The 22,130-nt window shown below is 42.8% G+C and overlaps 2 protein-coding genes across 3 annotated transcripts in view; both read left to right on the top strand.

Moving 5' to 3' along the window:
- FOXK1 (forkhead box K1) overlaps positions 1–9,672 on the top strand; it is a 66,942-nt gene extending 57,270 nt beyond the window's left edge. The window contains exons 6-9 of one of the 2 annotated variants that reach the window (XM_073361940.1): positions 643–809; positions 1,443–1,829; positions 4,554–4,778; positions 8,757–9,672. In XM_073361940.1, coding sequence (XP_073218041.1) covers positions 643–809; positions 1,443–1,829; positions 4,554–4,778; positions 8,757–8,974 — 997 coding nt within the window. In that variant the 3' untranslated portion in view covers positions 8,975–9,672. The remainder of the gene's footprint in view (positions 1–642; positions 810–1,442; positions 1,830–4,553; positions 4,779–8,756) is intronic. The other variant, XM_073361941.1, reaches the window with a different exon arrangement.
- A 2,186-nt stretch (positions 9,673–11,858) lies between these two features.
- The window catches only part of AP5Z1 (adaptor related protein complex 5 subunit zeta 1), a 28,815-nt gene continuing 18,543 nt past the window's right edge, over positions 11,859–22,130 (top strand). Inside the window, exon 1 of the mRNA XM_073361937.1 lies at positions 11,859–21,829. Coding sequence (XP_073218038.1) covers positions 21,759–21,829 — 71 coding nt within the window. The 5' untranslated portion in view covers positions 11,859–21,758. The remainder of the gene's footprint in view (positions 21,830–22,130) is intronic.

Genomic DNA, 22,130 nt, shown 5'->3' with positions numbered 1-22,130 from the left:
CTTAAATGGTGCTTGTACTTTTGGGAATTCCCGACCTTTGTAATACTGACAACTTGAAGATCACATTTGCATGAAAACTTTGTATCTGCTATAATTGCAAATAAAGCCTGCAATTCCTGTTACTTAAAATTAGCAAAAAATACAGTTCTTCAGTGTACTTCGTGAATTGGCAGCACTTAGTGGAGTTTCACTGTTTTTGCCTCTCTCAGGACAGGAATAGTGGGAGAGGAGCCTTGGCGTCATCCCCCATCTAACAGAGGAATAGAAAAACTCTCTCATTAAATGTTTCATGTTTTGTTTAAATTGTAGCACGTACTAATCAAAGGGACTGTCAAAAACAGGATTGGAAAAACAAAGCCAACCAACTAAAACCTATTAAAAAAAAAAATCCATTTGAGTAGCCCATTTAGATTCAGATTTCTCCCTACTAAGAGTGGCATTGCTTGAAAGATGCCATGCTATTGGCTTCATTGGAGGGAGTAGGACGGTAGAAACAGCACAAGAATGGTTTCTTAGTGCTGTGGAAGAATAGAAGCTCTTCTGCTGAGGCAGTAGATTTTGGAGACGCCTTTTGTTCTCTGCTACAGCTTTGTTGGCCAGCATGTATTCTTTTGACTCTGTTTGCACTGGTTTGTGTTTCAGGAGTGCCCCTGCCTCTCCTACTCATCCCGGCCTGCTGTCTCCTCACTCTAGTGGCCTACAGACTCCAGAGTGCCTGTCCAGGGAGGGCTCACCCATTCCACATGAACATGATTTTGCGTCAAAGTTAGCCTCTGTTCCAGAGTATCGATATTCACAAAGTGCGCCTGGTATGTAGCCCCTATTTTGCAGGAGATGGTGTTTATTGTGGTGGGAGGGTGTTATATATTTCAAATAAAAGCCTCATCTCTCCATACTTAACCACTGGAGGCTGGGAAAGGGTATATAGCTTTAGACGGTCTCTTTCTTATTCGCTTCAGTTTCATGGTGATGGGATGGGGAGTTGAGGGAGTCAATCTGAATGGGGATTTGGATCTGGATCTGTCCTCTCTCCTCTTCAGCCATTTAGGTCGGTTGCTCTTTGGGGCTGCTGTCTCCACCCAGAGTTCCATGTGACCTGATAATTTAAAAAGCACTGAGCAGGGGTGGAGTTTTTCACTCATATGCTGGGAAAGTGAAACTGCTGGGTGGTGATAGGTCTGTATGAACCCCATGATTGTGCAACTCATTTAAAATCCTGCACTGTGTGTACACACACTGCATACAAAAACTATACTCAGAATGTTGTTGAGATTGCAAAGCCAGCCGCTCAAAAATTAGGAAGTACAAGATTGACTGTTGTCTGAATAACTTGAATTCTTTTCCAAATACTGCACCGCTCAGCATTATGCATTATTAGAAATGTCTCAGTAAATGAGTCTGAGTAAATGAGTGTTCTAACATGCGTATCTCTTCCGTTTCAGGATCACCTGTCAGTGCCCAGCCGGTGATCATGGCTGTTCCTCCCCGGCCATCCACTTTAGTGGCAAAGCCGGTAGCTTACATGCCAATAGTGACTTCTCAGCAGCCTTCTGGTCATGCAATCCATGTAGTGCAGCAAGCACCCACTGTTACAATGGTCAGGGTTGTAACCTCCTCCTCAAGCTCTGCTAACGGATACATACTGACAAATCCGGGCCCAGGCGGCGGTGCTCACGAAGCAGCAGGAACAGTGCTGGATTTGGCTGGTGATCATCGAGGTAGTCTGTTTCATTTCCCTCCCTACTTGACAAAGGAAGATTTGTCTGGACTTGTAGGGTTTTTCTGCACACCTATTTCACGCCCTGGGTGTTTAGCCCTTGACAAAAGAGGTCAGTCATAAGATACAATTTAAATTGGGTAAGAGCTTTCACACTAGGTCTGCCTAGCAGTAAGCAGAATTGAGCTCTGTGTGGCCTTTAGTTAGTAAAAATCTAGCTAGAATTTTACTGGTGACCAAAGCTGAATATATGGCTGTGAATATTTATTCTAGTTCTGGTGCCCACCTACAATATGCTTGTGGACTGTGGCCCATTCTGATCAATTGGGAAAATTACCAAAAGGCATTGCTATCCCAAAACAAAACTCCCATCATCCCAAGGTATTCTTTTCTGTTTTGAAAAGCCAGCACAGAGAAGGCTGAAGCTGTTTGTTTCAAGGTGACATTGATGGTAATTGAGACTGTGTCCTTTTTCTGTGGATATGTAAAATATATTCCAAAGGAGGAAAGGTGTAAGCCTCTGGAAATGAGTTTTGTAGAAGTGCATATAGTGTTTGTGATTAGAAGACTCTGCAAAAGCCAATTATTATAAGGATCACTTTATATCTTTCTAAACTGGCCAACTCTGGCCTCAGTGGTCTTAGTGAGCTAAACCCTGAAAATACCTAATGTTCTATAAAAGGATCATTCTCTGTCTGCTTTCACTTGGGCAGTATGTCCTTTTCTGCAGCTCTTCTCATAATTGCATGATGTTATTGTACAAATGTACAGTTAATGTACAAGCACAATAAGAACAGTGAGTTTCGTTGGGTGTTTGTGCAGAAGAGTGATTTTTTTGCTTACAAGCTGGGATGAGGAGGGGAGGGCAGGGCAAGACAAAAGACCCTCCCCAATAGTAATATGGGACACTCAGCATTTGCTTTGGTGTTGGCTTGCTTTTGACCACCTTCAAACTTCCCTGAAGTTTTTGAATAGATCCCCTCTGTGGTTCTCCAGGCTTCCCAGCAGCAATCTGTGGGCTTGCCTACACTTGTAGTGGTACAGTAGCACAGCCTCAGCACTTCAGTGTAGATGCTGCCTGCGCCGACAGGAGAGGTTCTCAGGTTGGCATAGGCAATCCACCTCTCCAAGAGGTGGTAGCTAGGTCAGAAGAATTCTTCTGTCAACCTACCACACTGTACACCGAGGGTTAGGTCAGCTTAACTGTGTCACTGTGGGTATGGATTTTTCACACTCCTGAGAGATGTAACTACTAAAAAGATGTAACTTTTTAGTGTAGAGCAGGCTTCTGTCTCTCTGATCCTCTGCCATTGCTAGATCCTCTCCAACCCCCCTCCCCCCCCAGCCTCTGCCTTCCCCAGCTCCACTCTTCATCCTCTCTGCTATCTCCTTTTCCCTCCCCTTTGCCTTTCCTACTGTCTGCCTTCTCCTCGCTGGCTCTCTTGTCTCTCCTAATCTGTCTCTTCCCTACTTCCCCGACCACTCCTCTTTACACCCTTCTACCAGCCTGACACCCTGCCTGAGCTCTCCTCTCCTATTCTTCCATATCTCCCTTGTTTCTCTGATGTTAAGATGGGGAAGAGAAGGGGGACGTTGGGGTCCTCCTGCTGGATCAGCTTCCTCACTTCCTGCCTGCCTGGGCAGACATCACTCCTTTTCTCCTCATCTCAGAGTTGGCTGGAGAGGTCAGGCAATGAGCTGAGTCAGTTGCAGAGAGAAATCTCAGTTGCAGCCTTTGGCTGGCCAACAAAGGGACAGGGTTGCTCCTTGAGGCAAGAGTTCTGGTAGCTGCTCCCTGCCTGTTGAGCAGATCAGTTAACCTGGAGGAATGAGGAGGAAGGTTTTAAACACTGCCGCACTAAAACAGCAGCATCAGTCCAGGCACTGCCCCCTTTCTGCTGGTTCCTTCCCCTATCCTTCATAGCTAGTTGAAAGTTGTTGTGCACAAAGGCAGGTGAAAATTGAAGGGGTCTGTTTCCTCTCCACTCCCCTGTGATCTCACCCAAGTGTAGGCATGTCCCTAACTCCACAAACACTGGGGCTGTTTGATACTGTTATGGTTCCTTCCCTGTTGTGTAGCTGAGGCTCAGGGTGGTTGGTGTACAGGCAGGGAACTCTCGTAGTCTAGTTTCCACTGACAATTATTCATGCCAAAGTAGTAACATGCAGATAAGGAAAAGAACGATGGGGAGAACCTTTTTATGCCTCAGGATGACATTTTTATAACCTTGTTTCTTAGTTGGCCTGCTTGTGCCTTAGAGGAAGTCTATTCCTGACATTGGTAAACAGTTGCATAGATATTTTTGTGTTAGGTACAGTAAGAAAACTTGTGGAGTTACTGAAAAATCATGGCTGGATGTTTTGAAATGCTTCAGAATAACCATTTGTTCCTCATAGGTAGTAATCCTTCCCCATTCTTATATCACTGGTTGCAATGTTCTTCTCAGTGCGGATCCCATTGTGTCAATCGGCCCACAGAAAGTGTTCCCTGGAGAACCTGATCCTTCATAAAGATTTCTGGGTACTTCACATCTCCCGGGATCAGGCCAACACCAGTCAGCCATGTCCTCAACCCCTTCTTGTTTTGGAGCCCAAATGTGTTACTCTGAGACTAAGCTGCATTGACCTGAGAAGTGATGCTTCCCATCCCCAAGAGATACTGATTTGTGGGATTCATCAAAGGCAAATTATTTGGTGGTATCTGGATACTTTGGCTGTATGTGCTTGGGTATTTTCATTTTGTCTAATCTTGGGGTATGCGTTATTGTTAGCATATTAATGAAAATGAAGACCGCTCAAGGTGAATGATTCTCCTTTCTGTTTAATGTCCAAACAGGCCTGGATGAGAAACCAACAATTGCGTTTGCCACAATACCCACTGCCAGTCGAGTCATCCAAACAGTTGCCAGTCAGATGGCTCAAGGTGTCCCAGGGCAAACTGTTACCATCCTTCAGCAGGCAACTCCAGTGACCATTGGACAACACCAACTCCCTGTTCGGGCAGTGACACAAAATGGGAAGCATGCCATCCCCACCAACAGCATCACCGGCAGTGCTTATGGTATGGCTTTCCTTTATGGCTGTGTGCTCCATCACCTGATGTAGTTTCACATGCACTGCAAACTCTAGAGTTCTTCTACACATAGATCCTGACATACAAGTTCTCCCATACATCCAATTTGAAATGTGTGTGCAAGATGTGTATTGTGCAACATTTTGCACCACTAAATAACAGTTTTTCTCCCCCAACCTTCGTGCTCTAAGTCCTTGCGGGGAAAAAGCTCTGCCATCTCAAACAACATAGAGGCCTTCTAGACCAGCCCCAGACACTCAAGACAGGTCTAAGTATTAGCTAGACCATCCCTGACAGGTGTTTATCTAACCTGCTCTTAAGAATCTTCAATGATAGAGATTCTACAACCTCCCTAGCCAATTTATTCCCGTGCTTAACTACCCTGATAGGAAGTTTTTCCTAATGTCCAACCTAAACTGCCCTTGCTGCAATTTAAGCCCATTGTTTCTTGTCTTATCCTCAGAGGTTAAGGAGAACGGTTTTTCTCCCTCCTCCTTGTAATGACCTTTATATACTTGAAAACTGTTATCATGTCTGCCACTCAGTCTTCTCTTCTCCAGACTAAACAAACCCAGTTATTTCAATCTTCCCTCATAGGTCGTGTTTTCTTGACCTTGAATAATTTTTGTTGCTCTTCTCTGGACTTTCTCCAATTTGTCCACATATTTCTTGAAATGTGGTGCCCAGAACTGGACACCGTACTCCAGTTGAGGCCATATCAGTGTGGAACAGAGCAGAAGAATTACTTCTCGTGTCTTGCTTACAACACTCCTGCTAATACATCCCAGAATGATGTTCGCTTTTTTTGCAACAGTGTTACACTGTTGACTCATTTAGCATGTGATCCACTATGACCCGCACATCCCTTTCCGCACTATTCCTTTCTAGGCAGTCATTTTCTATTTTATGTGTGTGCAACTGATTGTTCCTTCCTAAGTGGAGTACTTTGCATTTGTCCTTATTGAATTTCATCCCATTTGCTTCAGACCATTTCTCCAACATCGCCTCTGCAGAGTCCAGTCCCTTTTTTTTGTCCTTGACAATGCATCTGTCTATCCCTTCCCCACCTCCCTCCAGTCTCTGTTCCATCTAGGGTTAGCATCTTTTCAAAAATAAATGTGGCCTTCCTTGAGCCCATTTTCTCTTACTTTGACTTTTCTTGCTGTGAAAAAGTAGAAATTTTATGTAATGGTTTTTATGAATTCTGCACTTGGCATTGCTGCCCAGTGGAGGCTAAAGGGTTAGGTCTGCTCTTGGGGCAGAACAGGAGACAGGAGTGGTGTGAGAGACATCTGGGTTCTTGGTGGAGTAAATGGGCTGTTTAAAAAACTGATTGAAACCGTCCCAGCTCAAGGAGGATCCAGAGACAATGAGAAACCCCCGCAACTGAACAATCAACATTTGACAGCAGGCAGCTCCAGCAGGTGGGGTATGTGAACTCCGCATGGCTCTGCCTGAGAAGTGACAGGAGGGGGATAAGAGTTGTTTTTTGGAAGAGGCCAGACAGCTCTCACCTGGGACTGACAAAGGGACAGAGACCCTGAAATGGAATCCAGAGCAGCGTGGCTGGTGGATAGCACTGGCTTGGCCAGATGGACTATGTCTTAACCTTTTTCTCTAGGCTAACCTAGGGACTTGCAATGCTTTTTTCCAGTTCACTAATAAGCCCTACTCTGTTTTAGAGAAACTGCCTGGTGTCACTGCAAATACATGCTGAGGTGCATTAGCCTACAAAGAGTGTAAAAGTCTCTGATTGGGGGCTGTGTTAGTTGTACTCACTGGGCAGAGCTCATGGTGTGAAGCAGGAGTGCAGGAGCCCAGAGGCTGTCTTGGAGACAGTGAGGCTGTGTGGCCTACTGTGAAGAAAGAGTAGGATCCGTTGGAGGTCTGGCACACTGAAGGGTTCCTCTTGTGGATCCGTGACACTTGCTAGTCAACCCTTGCCCTCAATATTACATAATAAATCTTCCCTAGTGCTCTTCTGACACCACTAAACCCTCAACTCTGTTCTCAGAAAATCCTTTTCTCCATACCTCACTGTCTCACCCCCAGTCTCTTCTCACTCATCAAAGTCTTGGGGAAAGAACCAGTACTATGGTGCATGGTTTCGTCTTGTAGAAATGGAGAGGGCCTACTGGATCTTCTACATCAATGCAGGATTGTTCCATATAGGATATTTTCTAGTGATTAGTCCAGTCTGGTTTCCCTTGGGAGGTTATTCTTGTGCTTCCTTGGGACATTAGGTATTGTCACTTTAAGGGTAATGACTGGTGGTGGCAGAACCCTAGCACTTTGAGTTTTGCCTTCCCTTCTTATGAAATCAGAGTCCCAGCACCCCCACTCTGACTCTTACGGGCAGTCAGAATGGAAGACTTCGTTGGGATTTATGCTGGCTTTCTTATAGCATCTTTTGGATTGTCCTACGAGTAATTTCTTTGGTTTAGTCCACTGCTGGATGATGGGTTACCACCATTTTTTTTTAACCTTTCCCACCAGAGTTCTACCTAGTTTTACCTTGTCCAGTCATGGAAACCAGTAATGAGTAGCTGTAGTTTCCTCAATGTATAAACCTGTTAAATAAGAATAGAGATTAAAAATAAGTGGAGCTGGTATTATCCTGCAGTAGCATGAGACTGATGTAGAGTAGGACATTTGATTGCTAATTATTCTTCATTTATGTTTAAGGTGCTCTGAAATCACTGAAATTTGTCTTACTCTTTTTTGTAATCAGATGTGATTAGAATCTTTCCGGTGACACCACAGCTTTCCTGTTGAAATGGTGCTAGAGTCTCTCTGCAGAGGATGCAGAGCTTGTATCTTTCCGACGCAGTTCACTATGCACAGCTGAAAAACATAGTTTCTTCCCTTAGGCTGACTGGGTTTTAACATGTTTCCCACCCTGGGGTTTTCTCCTCCTGGAATTCCACTATGGCTTTTCTGAATAGTGGTCAGTGGTTTTCTCTCATCCAACCCTGACGGTCTTCTCTTTTTCTCATCCTGTTGACCTTACTGGTGCATGGCATCCTTCACAATTGCCTGGTGTAGTTTGCTGGACTCTGAAGGACTTTGTTCTGCTTCCATTACTACTTATCCCTGTGCTCCTTTTTTGTGCCTCTAGTAGTGGACACTCCTGTATTGCTAGCTCTTACCATGTTGATGTACCTCACAGTTTGGCCATCTTTATCAATGTGAAGCTATTTTACGATTTTGCTAAGGTATAAGCATATTCTGTCTTGCTGTGACTTTAAACTGTAGAAATTTCTACTCAGTAACAGACCTCTTGAAACTCCCTGTAAGCTGAAAGTAGGGTTACCTTATTTCCCAGTTCTTTACTATTGTGAGAGTTCAGCCTAGTTCTTGGAGAACGGGACTGGAAGCCAGGAACTCCTGGGTTCTAATCTCAGCTCTGACAGGGACTCCCTCTGTGGCCTGAGGTAAGTCATTTAACCTTTTTGCCTTAGTTTCTCACCTGTAAAATGGAGACTAAACTACCCTCATGCCCCTAGCAGTGGTCCATCCAGGTCAGGTTTAAGGCATGCTGGTATGGCAGCTTGGGAGAAGCTTTTGATTGTGGTGCTCCATGCAGTAAGTTGAGCTTCAGTCTCATAGTCCAGGGATGCAGAATTTTTCAGTCATGGGCTAGGGGTTAAAACACAAGAGTAGGAGCTTTCCCAGCTGGAGACAATTCCTTAGCTCACTGGGTTCGGGTTTATTTATGAATTGATGTGTGAAGCATTTTGAGAACTTTCAATGGAAGGTGCTAGGGAAGAGCAAGGATTAATGTTCTTAAATTCACATAGGCGTTTAACTAACTTTTTCTGAGTTTGTAAAGCACATCTGAAGGTGACAGTTGCATATCTCCAGTATGATTGCTCTCCAGTGTGATTTACTTCTGTCTTTTTTAGACCTGCAAATGTTGTTTAAATTTTTGGCTGAATTAACACTTTTTTCTCTCCCACTCCGCAGCTCTCACAAATCCGCTACAGCTTCTTGCAGCCCAGGCTAGCTCATCCACTCCTGTTGTGGTCAGCCGGATATGTGAGACAGCGACTGAAGACCCTGCAGCACCCTCGGGTGAGCCAGATGTCAAAAAACCCCGGATGGAAGAATCCAGCGGAGCAGTCCAGGCTCAAACTGGAGTAATCACATCAACAGCGCCTCAAGGACAGGCAACCAGTGAATGACGAATGACGATAGTAGGAATGTAGGTGGGGCAGTGGCATGAGCCTCGAAAGCAGTTTTCAAAGAAAAGAAAAACTACAACTGTAACAACAGTTCAAAATTTAGAGAATTACAAGCTCTTTTTAAGATTTACATTTTAAAGGGCAGGTCAACAACAGCTCTTAGAATCTCGAGGTGCCAAAAAGAATGAAAAAAATCCTCCCAACTACCTGTACCTGGAACTCAGTTCTGCCTTTACTTATGGAATATTTTCCCTCTTTTTAGATTTAAAAAAAAAATACAGACAACTGATTGTATGACTGCTGGGATTTTTTTTTTTTTTAAATCTCCTTCCCTTTGGGATGGGAGTTACAATTCAGCATCTAAAGGAATGTATCACAGACACATCTGCTCTCTGGGAGGAAGGCTGATCATCTCTGATGCCTTGCTATTCTGCCTCTCAAAGCTTCAAAACATATGACCATTGAAAAGGGCCACCCAAGAAGATTTAGAAGGATGGGTGCAGCTTCTCGTAGGAACAGCATTAAAGTAACATGATACCAAACTAGGGGGAAAAGGCAGATTTTTTTTTTAACAAACCCACACCGTGAAACATCATTATACCCATGTTTGTTTATATTGGGATTTGGGAGGGTGAGCTACAGGGCTCAACCAGATGGATCTTCAAAATGTGGTTTCTGTCTATTCCCTGTGAGGGAAAGTGAGAAGACGGAGGAGCAGCATTAATCTATTTCTTTTAAAGAAAAGAGAAAAAAACAAAAAGGGGTGGGTTGTCCTCACACTGATTTCTCACAGTTATTCATCATCTGCTTCTGAATTCACGGAAAAATATCATAGTGACTGAACATGTGAGAAATGGCACCTTTGAAAGGTTCTGTGTACATTTGGTTTTCTAGTTGTTCATATGTCCCCCTGCTTCTGGGGCAACATGGTTTATTCATAACATTCTAGAATGAAACTACCGTCATCTTTTCTGTGAACCCAAGGGGCAAATGGTTAGCCTTCTGCATCAAAGTGGTTATCTCAGTCCTTTCTGGCAGTACGACCCTCTGGCCTGAAGACCAGATGGCCTAAGGTCAACAGCCCAGCACCAGCTTCAAACTTGGAGCTGGCATTGCTGGAAGTGGATTTCAGCAGGTGTCCCATGGTGTGAAGCTGAGACAGTGAGGTTAAATTCCAGGGGTGAGGGGCAATGGGGATTATAGACAGTATTGAGAATGAATCTCATAAACTAATGCAAACCAAGAAAACGGAGGCCTCTTCTTTCTACATGAAAACTGTCAACTGCTGTTTTTAAAACAGGATTTTGAGGTTTTCCTTTGCTCCCCAACCCAGGCCTCCCAATGATATAGTTAGACAAAGGACCAGGAGTCAGTTGCATTTGTTAGGACTGGCCAGGAGTCAAGATAATTTCCTTTTAAATATATATTTGTTTTAATTTAGGAGTTGGATAAATCATGTTCTTTTCAGAATGTAGTAAAAAGATCAGTGCAGACCCAGTATCCCTACAGATTTCTGAGACACTTGAAGCAGTTGGGGAACTGGATGCTCTGCATGGCATGAATTGTGGTTGAGGAAACAGGATCACCCTCTTTTCAGCCTCCAGTTAATCAGTTGTTAGTTTTTACAGTACAACCCCTTCTGCTATCTTCTGTGTAAACACCAAAGACATTTCTTAACTTAAAAATCCTGATAGCTTTGGAAATGGGAAAAGTAAGCTGGCAATGCTGGAGCATGTCTTCTTTCTAGGGATCTGTCTGTCCTTTGTGCTTCCACTGATGTAGTGCAGTGTTGTCATCTTGCTGTTAAATTCAAACTGACAGCACTGTTATGGAGCACAGTGCAGTGAGCAGCAAGCTCAGTGTGGAACTTTTAATGGGACAGATCTCCCCAAGATACAGCAAATGAGACCATTCATATCCTATACACCTGGCAGATCACAGGTGTTAAGGAGTAAAGCAGAGCTGATTAATTTCTTCTAGCATCTTAAGGAGGTGGCAAATGTAGTAGTAATGGCTAATTGCAAACAGTGACCACTACTTCTCTTCTAGGTTTCCTTTCTCTTTGCCAAGTCCCATTCCCTCTGACTGAGATCCACTTTCTAAATGAAAGCTGAGCAAGTTTGGTTTTGCCTCACAAAAACAAATTTCTTGCAGTTTCCAAAAGAGGAGAAAATTCCTGGGGGACATGGTTTAGGGTTACACTTTTAGAGGAACAGACAGCATTGAAGACAGTGATGCATCTATAGCTTGACCATTCGAATTTATCTGTACATTGGTAACAGTGAGTGTACAGATTCTCTGGATTTTAGTTCATTTAATTGATTTCTGAAATCTGGTGGCAGCTATTGTAATTTGCCTAACAGTTGCAGTCAGCCATTCAGCAACTTTGCACCTATTCTGCTTTCTGTAGGTGGCTAAGTGTGGGGTTTTGACAGTAATCAGCTGATGTAACGGTTTGCTCAAAGCCAGGATTCCAAGAGAAGACTATTAGCACAGACTCAGAAATAGGGCACAATGATGAGAGTGCAGCACAGTTTGTTTGTGCCCCTACAGCCAGTCAGTAACTTCAGGGGAATGGTACTTTGAATTTCGGCAAACCCCCCCAGAAAGAACTATAAGGCTGGGAATCCTTTGTTTAAGGAAGGCTTTTTAAGTCTTGTAACAGGTCAGGTGAGCAAATGCTGGATGAGTGACAAATGAAAAACATTGTTTGGGCTGAGATGGTTGCTTCTTCCTGAAAATGTCCATAAATAGAACCATACCATAAGTTGCTGTAAATCACGTAGATCCATTAAATCAATGGAGACTTGTAGACTTACAACAGGTGAGTGTTTCCACAGATCAGTTGCTGGGTTATAGACATGCCTTTTAAAATGTACAGATTTGTACCAGCATTCAGGGCAGTGTAACATTTCCTAGACTCTCCTTTGTGGCTCAGAACACTTACTGGCCACGTTGCTAGTTGAAGATAATTGAATGTACTTATCACCAGTTACATGTTCACTGGTCCACTTGCAAAACCCCAGAATCTTTATCCAAGTAGTGTTTTCTGCCTCATCCCACATCAGTCTGGCGTATTCACCATCCATTCTAAGAAGCAGCTGTGCCACTTATGAATTAACCCTTCTTGGCCAGCCTTTTAGTTGGCACTTGGCTAGTGTTGGATGCACACTAGGAAAAATAGCACTTCTTACCCCAAATCCTGTAGAGCCTATGGAAAAGTGTTCTCCTTCCTTATTTGTAGCAGCTGATAAAGAGTATTTATACCTACTTTCAGGCCTCCTGAGTGGTTCTCTAGCATGCTGCCAGTTCTAGAAAGCTGCTCAGCTAAAAAACTGCAGTTACTAATGAAAATTCCTCTGCAGAATTTCCTCTTAAAAAGGGCAAATTATAGATATTGGAGATTGAAACAATCTAATATGTTATCTAAACCATCCCTACCAAGGCGGATTGTTGCAAAGCCAGAAGCAAGTTTTCTTCCCCATTACATGCTTTTTCAACCCTTAAAAGTAAGTAAATAAAAGGGAAACTTAAATGCATGAGTAAGATAAATTTGTCCTGTTTACACACACTAAAAATCTAAGCTTAGGAAAATATCCAGCTTTATTAAAATAAAACGTGGCCATCTAAATAGCCATCTATTAAAATCCAGTTTGTAAACAAACTTAAGAAATCCATAACAAAAATAGGGATGCGATGGAAATAATGACTCTCTCTGCTGTTCAGTTAGTGGGGATAAAAGTTATGCACCATTCCATGCTTGCAACTTCACAGCTATAATTTCTAAATGAAATATGCATTGATAACCTAAATTCTTGTAGTGTGATCCTCTCTTGCTGTCTTTTTCCCTTCCTGTTGCTAATCATAGTCCACACTCAGCTGATTGGGTATAACCAATATGGAGGAAATGGGTTGTGGTGTTTCTTGGTTATTGGAATGCAGAACTTGGGCTGGAAATGTTTGGTGATCAGACAGACTGAATCCATGTCTGAGTTTGGCTTGTTGACCCTTCTTTTCTAGTTGAAAGTGATTTCATTGGAGAATATTTCCCCTGTGCACTCCAACTGATGCCGTATTGAAACCAGCAGATGCTCTCTCTTTTCTTTCAACAACATCCCCTTTTTAGGCGGTTTATTGCTGGTGACTGTCAGACCCGGGCCTAGTCCTATGAATTCTCCTACATTTTCACACCAAATCTCTGTTGCTTTTGAGACTGTGATTACTGTGCTGTCCCTTGGCTTGGGCAAGCATCTTTGGAGATGGAATTCAGTGCAACTCCAAGGTCATTTGAATTACAAGTGGCCATTTCACTGTCCCCACCAGTCTGTCTATGTGAAGGTGCTCCTACATTCTGGCGTACTTGAATGTGACCTCCCATACTTGGGTTACCTTTGCAGAATAATATTGAATATGTTTTAGTGATTGACTTGAAACCAAGAAAATGTTATCTCCAAAGAATTCCCAGGAATCATACAAAAACCTGTATCTGCCTTTTAAACTCCCCTTTCTATTTGAAAATGGGAGCTACTAATTTTTGTGTAAGGTTGCAACATTAAAAAAAATTAAATGAATTTTTTCTGAAATTTTAAGAAGTCTGTTTACATTTCAGCCCGTTTTTTCTTGTTTCTTCCAGTTGCTAGTTAAGCCACACCACATGTTGTACACGGGGCATTAGTATTAAGTCCACAGGCTTTCTCTCTTGGGTATTATAAATGACTATGGAAACAGCCGGGATAAGGAGTAAGGTCTTCAACTAAAGGGACATTTAAGTTTGATTATCTGAAACTCCCAATTGTCCAGAACAGGGTCATATCCCTCTTCATCTATTAATTGTATTGAAAAACCCCTTATTTTCCCCAAAACTTCAGTTATCTAAAATTATTGAGCATCCCTCACAATATTTGGCTAATGGAGGTTGTACCATATGGTATTTTTTAAAGTTTCTTTACCTGCTATAACCCATACCTTGGGATAATCTAAAACTGAAAAAAAACAAAACAAAACTAAATCTATTGACTTTTCACTGTTTCCTTTTTGCATTTTTCGGAGCTTGGACAATGATGAGAGATGAATCAGTTTTACTTTGATTTATAGGCAGTTTATAGCTCCTTTCACTCATGCACTACTAGTGTGATGCCTGGGTTGCAAACACTGCAGGGGATTGTTCTTAGTTTTATTCCACTGGAATTATTTTAAATTCAGGTCTCTGGATCTTGGCTTTGTAAAAGTATATTTTTGAAATATGTCAATTTTGGGGTGGGAGCAAAGTTCATAGCTCTAGCTCAGTCCCATTTTTCTGGGCCAGGAGAGACTGGGTGAGCTGTAGGGGGCAGCATGTTTAGCCTTTGGTGAAGACAGAGCACTTACATTGAACGCTGCCCAACACAAGGCTGGGAGAAGACAATAGGATAACACATTTGGGATCTGCAGGCTCTGAGGGGGACTTGGAGGAGTCATGTTGACCAGCTCATTATAAAATCCTGCCATGTTTCAATCTTTTGTCTTTTAGAAATTTGCTGCCAGTTGCAGCTTTTCTGTAAAGCAAGAAACACAGAATGGAGTTAAATTTTACAGAGGTGAAGAAATAGGCAGGAAATGCAGGATCCTTTTCTTTGCTTCTATAGCCCATGCTGTAAACAGCTTCCATTTTTATTTGAAAATGTACTGGCTGTTGGTCCTCATGATAATTCTTGATACTTGTTATCAACAACGATGTAAATGGCTGAGTTTATTAATATTAGCTAATAAACTACTGAATATGAGTAGCAACTGTTAATTTGATTTTGTATGAACCACAATTAGATGCCTGACTCCTCAGTGTATGTATGGAATGACCTAGAGACACAACTGCTATTCAGAGTCCGCTTCCACAACCCATTTAATTATTTAAAAAATCATTTAAGGTTGGGGACTTAAATCTACCGAAGTGAGAGCTGCTGACCTTAACTGGCATGTAGTGTGTGGAACATTGTTCACTAGGTCAATTGGAGATGTTCAGGCTGGAGCTACAGCGTTACCTCTGAGTTCACTGGAGTTTTTTCCCCGGGGAGACCCTTAGCACCTTTGATGTACTGTAGCATGTACCTGAATATTCGAATGCGAGGAAAAGGGAAGAAAAGAACTTTCTGCCATAGGTATGTGCATGAAAGTTGGATGGCAGATGCAGTGAAAGGAATTAAATTATGAATAGATCGGTTTTTAACTTCTGCGTATTTTTCTTTGTGACCAGAAGCTCCTCCTTTAAACCTAGCCCTCTGAATAATTAAATCCTCAGGTGGGGATTGTCCACATCTTTGTCTGATATGCAGTGACCCAAGCAACAAACTACGCTGGATAGTTGTGAGTTGCAGCATAGGGAATTGTAAAGGTTCTGACAATGCCAGTTGTGCAGATGGACTCTCCCTTGTCCCTCTCTGTTGAGGTGTTCTGGCTTGATGAGCAGGAAGCAGCGCTGGGGACCGTGGCCAGCTTTAGAAATGCTTAAGCCATGCCTTGGCTTGTTTAATCAAACTGTGGCTTCAGTTCTATGTGTAGCTTTACATTAGATTTTTTTTATACTACGAGCCTTTTTTATTTAATTGAATTATCTTGGGTTTCTTAATCCTGCTGCTAGTAAACTGGAGTTGGGCATTAAGAACCAGTCTGTAAAAGAGATGTGACCAGCTTTGTAGATTTGCCATTATAATGCAGCATACTGATCTTTTGCTTTGTGAATGTTAGTGAACATGCAGCAGCAATCTTTCTTTGTTGGCATCCAGGCTGTGAGCCATCTCCCATTCCCTCCCCCCCCCGCCCTCCCGTTTTTTCTTCTACAGTTGTTGTTTCCTTCAACTTCAGTGACCCTCTGACCTAAATGCTCATTTATATGTCATGGTTTAAAGGTCTGCGTGTGGTAAGACTGTTTGGGCCCAATACCAGTTGTGTGACTTTTTTTTGTTTCTGAGTTTAAAAAAAAAAATTGTTTTAAAGCTGCTATATCTCTAGCATACACTACTGCTGTACGGTGTAAAATGCAGGGGAACCAGCTGAAGAGGGTTGTGCTGTAGGAAATCTGTTTACAAGATTGTCTAGTGTGAGATTTCCTGAGCTACTAGGGATGAGAAGCACACTTCCTTGTACATACAAGATCTTAAACTATTTGCATAGCCTCATGCTGACCAAAATGTAGCTGTGACTTTACAGGGAAGAGTTCCCCCTTTATACATAGCTGTCTAGTGACTGTATCTGGTTAGGTCAAAAGTCATTCTCTTCAGTAGGTGGGTTATGTTCAGGATAATACATACCTGTGTGTGTGTTACATCATATGCATCTGGCACCACTAGTAGGGGCAAACATCTAGCCATGATGGTGTTTTTCCATTAAAATTCTGTTTTTTCAGGGTGTTGTAATGTGGCTGTAAACATCTGCTGTGGGGTGAATAGACTTGGGCAGGAGCACCGTTTTTAATTTAAATTTTTTAAAAAGATTTGAATATTTATCTAAGTTAAAAAGATGACAAATACAAATCCTCTTTATGGATGCTATTTCATTTTAACTGCACTGTATGAGACCTTTCAGAATGAATGGCTGGATGTTTCCTTACAGCTATGGAACTATAGACTTTATGCACCATTATAGCTCATGAGCTAGAGCCTAAGAGGCCAATTGTGCTGAATCAACTCCCCAGCTTCCAAAGTGGCACATCACAAGGAGAATGACATCTAAGAAACAACCCTTTTAAAATCTGTTTTCAGAGTATTAATTTAGATCTATGTAAGTATAAATTTTGTGTGTGTAAATGGTCCATGACTGTTCCCTTCTGTTAAGGGTTAATATTCTGTTAATGGTACTTTACATAGATATATTAGTAAATTCCAACTGAAGACACTAATTCTAGGAGAATATCCCTATTTTAGTACAGAGTGGGGAGCGGCCTGCAGAGGTGTAGCTTGAGCCCACTGATTCATTCCTCTTGTGGGGCATGAGGGCCAGTTTAGGACTCTGCTCTCCCTCTGGGATGAGTCTTACTTCAGGCACAATACTGAGAAACTCTGTAGCAGCAGCACAAGCTGTTCTATTGGTAGGGAAGTCCCGAAATGGCACTAATAAGAATTAGAGAATGAAAGTGATTCAAGCCGTCTCCCAGCCATGGTTTGAGAAAACCAGGCCCCAAGATCCTTACAGATTCTCATCCTGCCCTGTACATAATGGAAACACCTCCCCATAAATTGGAAATTAATTAGGCTGGCAGAAGGGTGAGGTTTATCTGCATCATGTTCAGTTTTTCCAACTGCTTTGAATTACCAAAAGGTTTAGAATTGGGATCCCCCAAGAATTCTGGGGGGGAATGGAAGTTCCCCCCCATCTGGTCACTTTAGTATCTTGTGTAGTATAGAATATTACCTCCCAAAAGACAATGACTTAGGATACTAGGCTAATCAGTCAGTGTGATGTGTGGCATATTTTTTCTACCATCTCTTCTTTCTCTTTGATTCCCACTCCCCAAACATCTGCATTTGATTCTCTGCACAAAACCTGCAGTCAAGAAGGAAACATGCTCTTGACAAGCTTGAGTGCTGCTTTGTGGCTGTCTGCTATGGTATTTGGGGGTTGTGCAACCTGTCTCATTCTTGATGATGCTCCTACCTCCCACTGGCCTGAGCGTTAGGGTCTCCTAGATAAAATGTATCTAATAAACATATGCATGCAACTAGAATTCCTCTTTTCTCTCTCCTGAGTGTGTCAAATTCATTCCTAGCATAATTCTGCTGAGGTTATTGAACTTGCCTTAGGATGTATTTTGACTTTTTTTGGCCTTTTCAAGGTTACTCATTGCATTAGGGAGCCAGAAAGAAGCTGCTTCTGTGCGTCTCTCTCTAAAGTAATATATTTCGTTGCATTTCTGTGAGGACCCAGAATACAAGCTTCTCCTAGGTTTCTGCTGGTATCAGGATCTGGTGGTTGATTTTCTTGGGAGGGTCATTTGGGCTGAAGGCTGTTCAAAAGGGAGTAGCCATGGTGCTGTGAACACTGAAAGAAACCACAACTTTTCTTTTTTCCCAAGGGAGAAAAGCCACTGTGAAATCCAAATGTGACCCTCTGTATATTATGGCTCTTGCTTCATATCCTCTCCAGACATGGCCTAAAGGCTACAGCAAAGGCCCCTGGGAGTCAGCATCCTGGGTTTAATGTGGGCTTCAACTGCTTACTCATATGACCTAGGATAAGTCATGTGACTTCTTGCATTCCATTTGGCTTCACTGAAAACTGTCAAAAGCAGAACCATCATTAAAAACCAGATGCAGTGTCAGGATACTTTCTAGCGGATTGGCTGGCAGAAAAGGATTTAGATCAAGTAGAACAGTGGTTTACAACCTTTTTTCATTTGCGGACCCCTAAAAAATTTTGAACGGCGGTGTGGACCCCTTTGGAAATCTGAGACATGGTTTGCAGACCCCAGGTTAAAAAACACTGAAGTAGAAAAATGCAAATCCCCTTCCCCATCTCTGACTCACTGCTAAATGTCTGGTGTAAAACATCCCATGTTACACTGACTGAAGTGCTACACTTTTGAAGCGGACAGGCTGCTGACATACACAACTGGGTCCAACAGTGAAGGCGTTAGCGTAAACTTGAGCACCCTTTTTCTGTTGATTTCCCCCAAACGTTCCTGCAGTCACGGAACCAGGGTAGTAGTAGTTTTGAAGAGACTCCTTCTTACGAAAAATAAGAGCAGGAAAAAATGTAAAAGCGTACTTGAAAACACTACAGAATGGCAAAGCTGTACTACTTTTTGATTCCTGATGTAGAGTGCTCTTTATCCTGAAGATACTGGAGTTCTCCAGACTGCCAGGAAATGCAAGCTTAAGAGAGGATGGCTAACTAATATCTGCAGTTTCCAGAGTGGTGTTAAGAGCTGTTTCAGAAGGATCAGGAAATTGCATTACACATGCAGAAAACCAGATCTTTAATCTCAACAGTAACTATAAGAAACACCAAATAACCAGTAAGAAGGAAGTAAAATCTGTTCAAATTTTGAAGATCTAATAGAAAACTGTTAAATCTCTAACCAAGACTGTGTGAGTTTATTCCTGCTTGTTTTTTAGGGGGGTGAGTGATATGTGTAACGGAAAGTAGGCCCCAGAATATCTCAATGGGTTGATATGGACAGAACCTTGATCCTGTCCCTTTATACATAGGTATGTAGAGGAGAGCCTTGCACCCTCTGCATTGCAGTTTGGCACTTAGCTACATTCCACCCATACTATTCTCTCAAGTATGTTTGCATTTTGGCTTCTAGTCCTGGCCAGACAAGACATCTCCTGCCATAACTCTTTATAGAGTACTTTTTGATATAGAAAGTATTTTTCATGACTGTTTATTAATCAGTGTTTTTAAAAGCAGGTTGTATCTCTAAAGTGGAAAAGCTAGGTCTAGAGCATTGGATGTGAATTTCAGCTTCTCTCCTGGTTATGTTGAAAGTGAAACACTTAGTCTGCAACTACAGAGTATGGGAAAACTCAGAAAAGTGGTAGGGGAATGCAACATCCAAGGACGGGACCTGCGTTTTTATGTCAAATGGGATCCGGTATTTTTTATAAGGAGCCATACTTTTTTAAAAGTAATTTGAGATCTGAATGTGATTTCTAATGTATCAAAACATTAATATTTTAAAGCTATAACAAAGTTTTAAATTTCTACTATTTTTTCATTTATTTTACCTGTTCTGTTATCTATTATCTTAAATTGATGTATGTGGTTGAGGAGTATTGCTTCTCCTCTTAGCATTTGTTTCTATAACCAGAAATAAAATTATATATTAAAGAGAAGGTGCCCTGAAATTGCTTACTCCTTTTGAGTGGCTAAAGGATACGCTCTTACTGCCTGCATAGCACTGTGATGAGTTAGAAGATTTCCTCAGCAGCCTGTGGTGTGGATTTCACCATTTTCTTGGTATAAACTGCTTGCTTTTAGACCCAGTTTGTAATCAATTGTGGTGTGGCTGACTCTAAACAGGATCTGTCTCTACATGATTAATGTACAGTTAGTAACTGTGGCAGATAAGTGTTTCACTGCTAGCAGAGGCCTAGGCTGGCACGTTTTGTCTTCTTTGGAACAGTTATTTTTCAGTGTGGGCAGAATAACCTAACCATGTCTATGGAACCAGAGAGGTTGACTGGGCCTGCCTTCCTTCCAGCTCTCCCTGCTGTAGGATATCCCAGAGGGCTCTGTTGCTCTGTGCTGCTGGTGCTATTTTCTGCGCCTGTCTTCTGGGCACTCTGTCTCATGCATGGCTATAAACAGGCAGTGTGCATTTGGGGATGACAGAACCTAAATATTTCTCTCTCTCCATCCGCACCCTTGAATTGTGTGCAGAACATTAGGTATATGTTTGTACATCTTCAGGGTTCAGAAAAATCCTAGCTATCAATTCAGCTCTGGTATTTGGAAGGTACTTTTGGGAAACAGTAGCTCACTAACATATTGTTGGTAATAACCTGTCTCTTTTCTGCATCAGGATGGATAATCAGGATTAGCCCATCATCCCTCAAACTGGCTGTAGACTCAGGATCAAGTTTTCACTTATCCATCGGGATCTTCATCAATTCTGTGCTAAACCATTTCAACTGCTGCTGTAAATGATGAGACAGCATATTGTGAAGCTTAGAAGTTATACGTGGGCTGAAAACATTTCCAAGTCCTCCCATTTTTAAGGCTAGATTGTTCTTATGCCCTGTTCTTCCCTTTGACACCTTATGTCAACTGCACCATCCCTACTCTAATTGCTCATTTTGGTTAACCAGGTCACTGGCTTTGAGTTTCAGAATTTAATGTGAATGCCATGAAGACCTCAGTGGACCTAAAGATGGATTCTCCCTGCCTAGTAACCATAGTCTGGCTGGCTTTTTCATGTGTTAGAAATCCTGCCCAGATCAGCAAAAAATACTTAGCAGACAAAGTCTGTAGAGAGTTAGATCTGGACACTTCCTTTAGCATCATCTTTTTTAAATACAGCATTGGACACCTATTTTTAAAATATATTGGACAAGCTCCCCACTATATTACATTTGGGAAAAGCTGAACCTTTTGTCTTTAGGCCCTCTGTTTTCTGTGTGTCTGATTTATGCTCTACGATGACTTCGATAGCTACAGCAATGGAAATTTCTGGTTCCAAGAGCAGCATGAGCTGGCACATAGATGGCTAATGGAAACTGTTATTGATTAAGCTCTTTATGGAACTTTATACCAATGAGTGGCTCGAGGCATTCAACTCCCAAAGGAAAAAGAACCAGCAGACTTTGCAGGGTAATATCCCTTCCCGCTGAAAGACTCATGATAGTAAGTGCTGCTATAAAAGCTACAGGCTTTTTAGCAGTCAGAAAGGACGTTTCTAGGAAGGAAACGTTAATGTCTCTTAACTTTTTGGAATCTATGAAGACAGCCTGCTGGGTAGCTATTTGTATCGTAGCCTTTTCAAAAGACGTTATTTTCAATGGGGTCCCAGGGAAGGCGAAGAGCTTCTGCCAGTGTCACGTTTTCCAAAAATGAAAATGTAAAATCTCTCATCCACAGACACACTTCTACGGCTTGCTCAGGCCCAGGGCTGTGACGGTCTTTGTGAGAACCTGCCTTGGTCCTCTACGCGGTGGAGAGTGCCTCGCCACCGTGCTTTGGCTTTGACTGTGAACGCAGTGGCGGCCTGAACCGCTAAAAGTTGAGAGTTGTGAGGAGGTCAATTCTCTTCAGCTGTACCTCCTTCCCCCCCCCAGCGTGGCTGCTCACCTGCTACGCCTCTACCACCTCCATGGGCGGCCGCCATTTTAAGATCCTGCAGCTACTGGTTCTTCCCAACTCTGCCTTGGGCGAAGGGTCTCGGTAAGTGCTTCGGTGGACACCTGGGTTCCTTGGGTTGCGTGCCCCGCGTGGAGAGAGGGGCGGCCTGCGGTGGCAGGCCCGCTGGTGCGTAAGTGATGCCTCTGCCCACGGGCCCCAGGCTGGTCCACCAAGGGCGGGGGCACTACGGGGGCCGGGCGTTAACCATTATTCTTTTAATTAAAGCTCATCATGGAAAAGCTGGGTAACCCCTTCCCCTTAGCAGTGTTAACCTCTGCCAGGGCCTGGGGGGGTGGGGGGGGCTGTAGGGGTTAAGTGGGGGCTGGGCCCCAAGGGAGGGGCC

The sequence above is a fragment of the Lepidochelys kempii genome, chromosome 10 (genome assembly GCF_965140265.1).
Source record: "Lepidochelys kempii isolate rLepKem1 chromosome 10, rLepKem1.hap2, whole genome shotgun sequence".
Taxonomy (NCBI): Eukaryota; Metazoa; Chordata; order Testudines; family Cheloniidae; genus Lepidochelys; species Lepidochelys kempii.
Note: the sequence above shows the minus strand (reverse complement) of the source record. Positions and strands in the feature narration are given on the sequence as shown.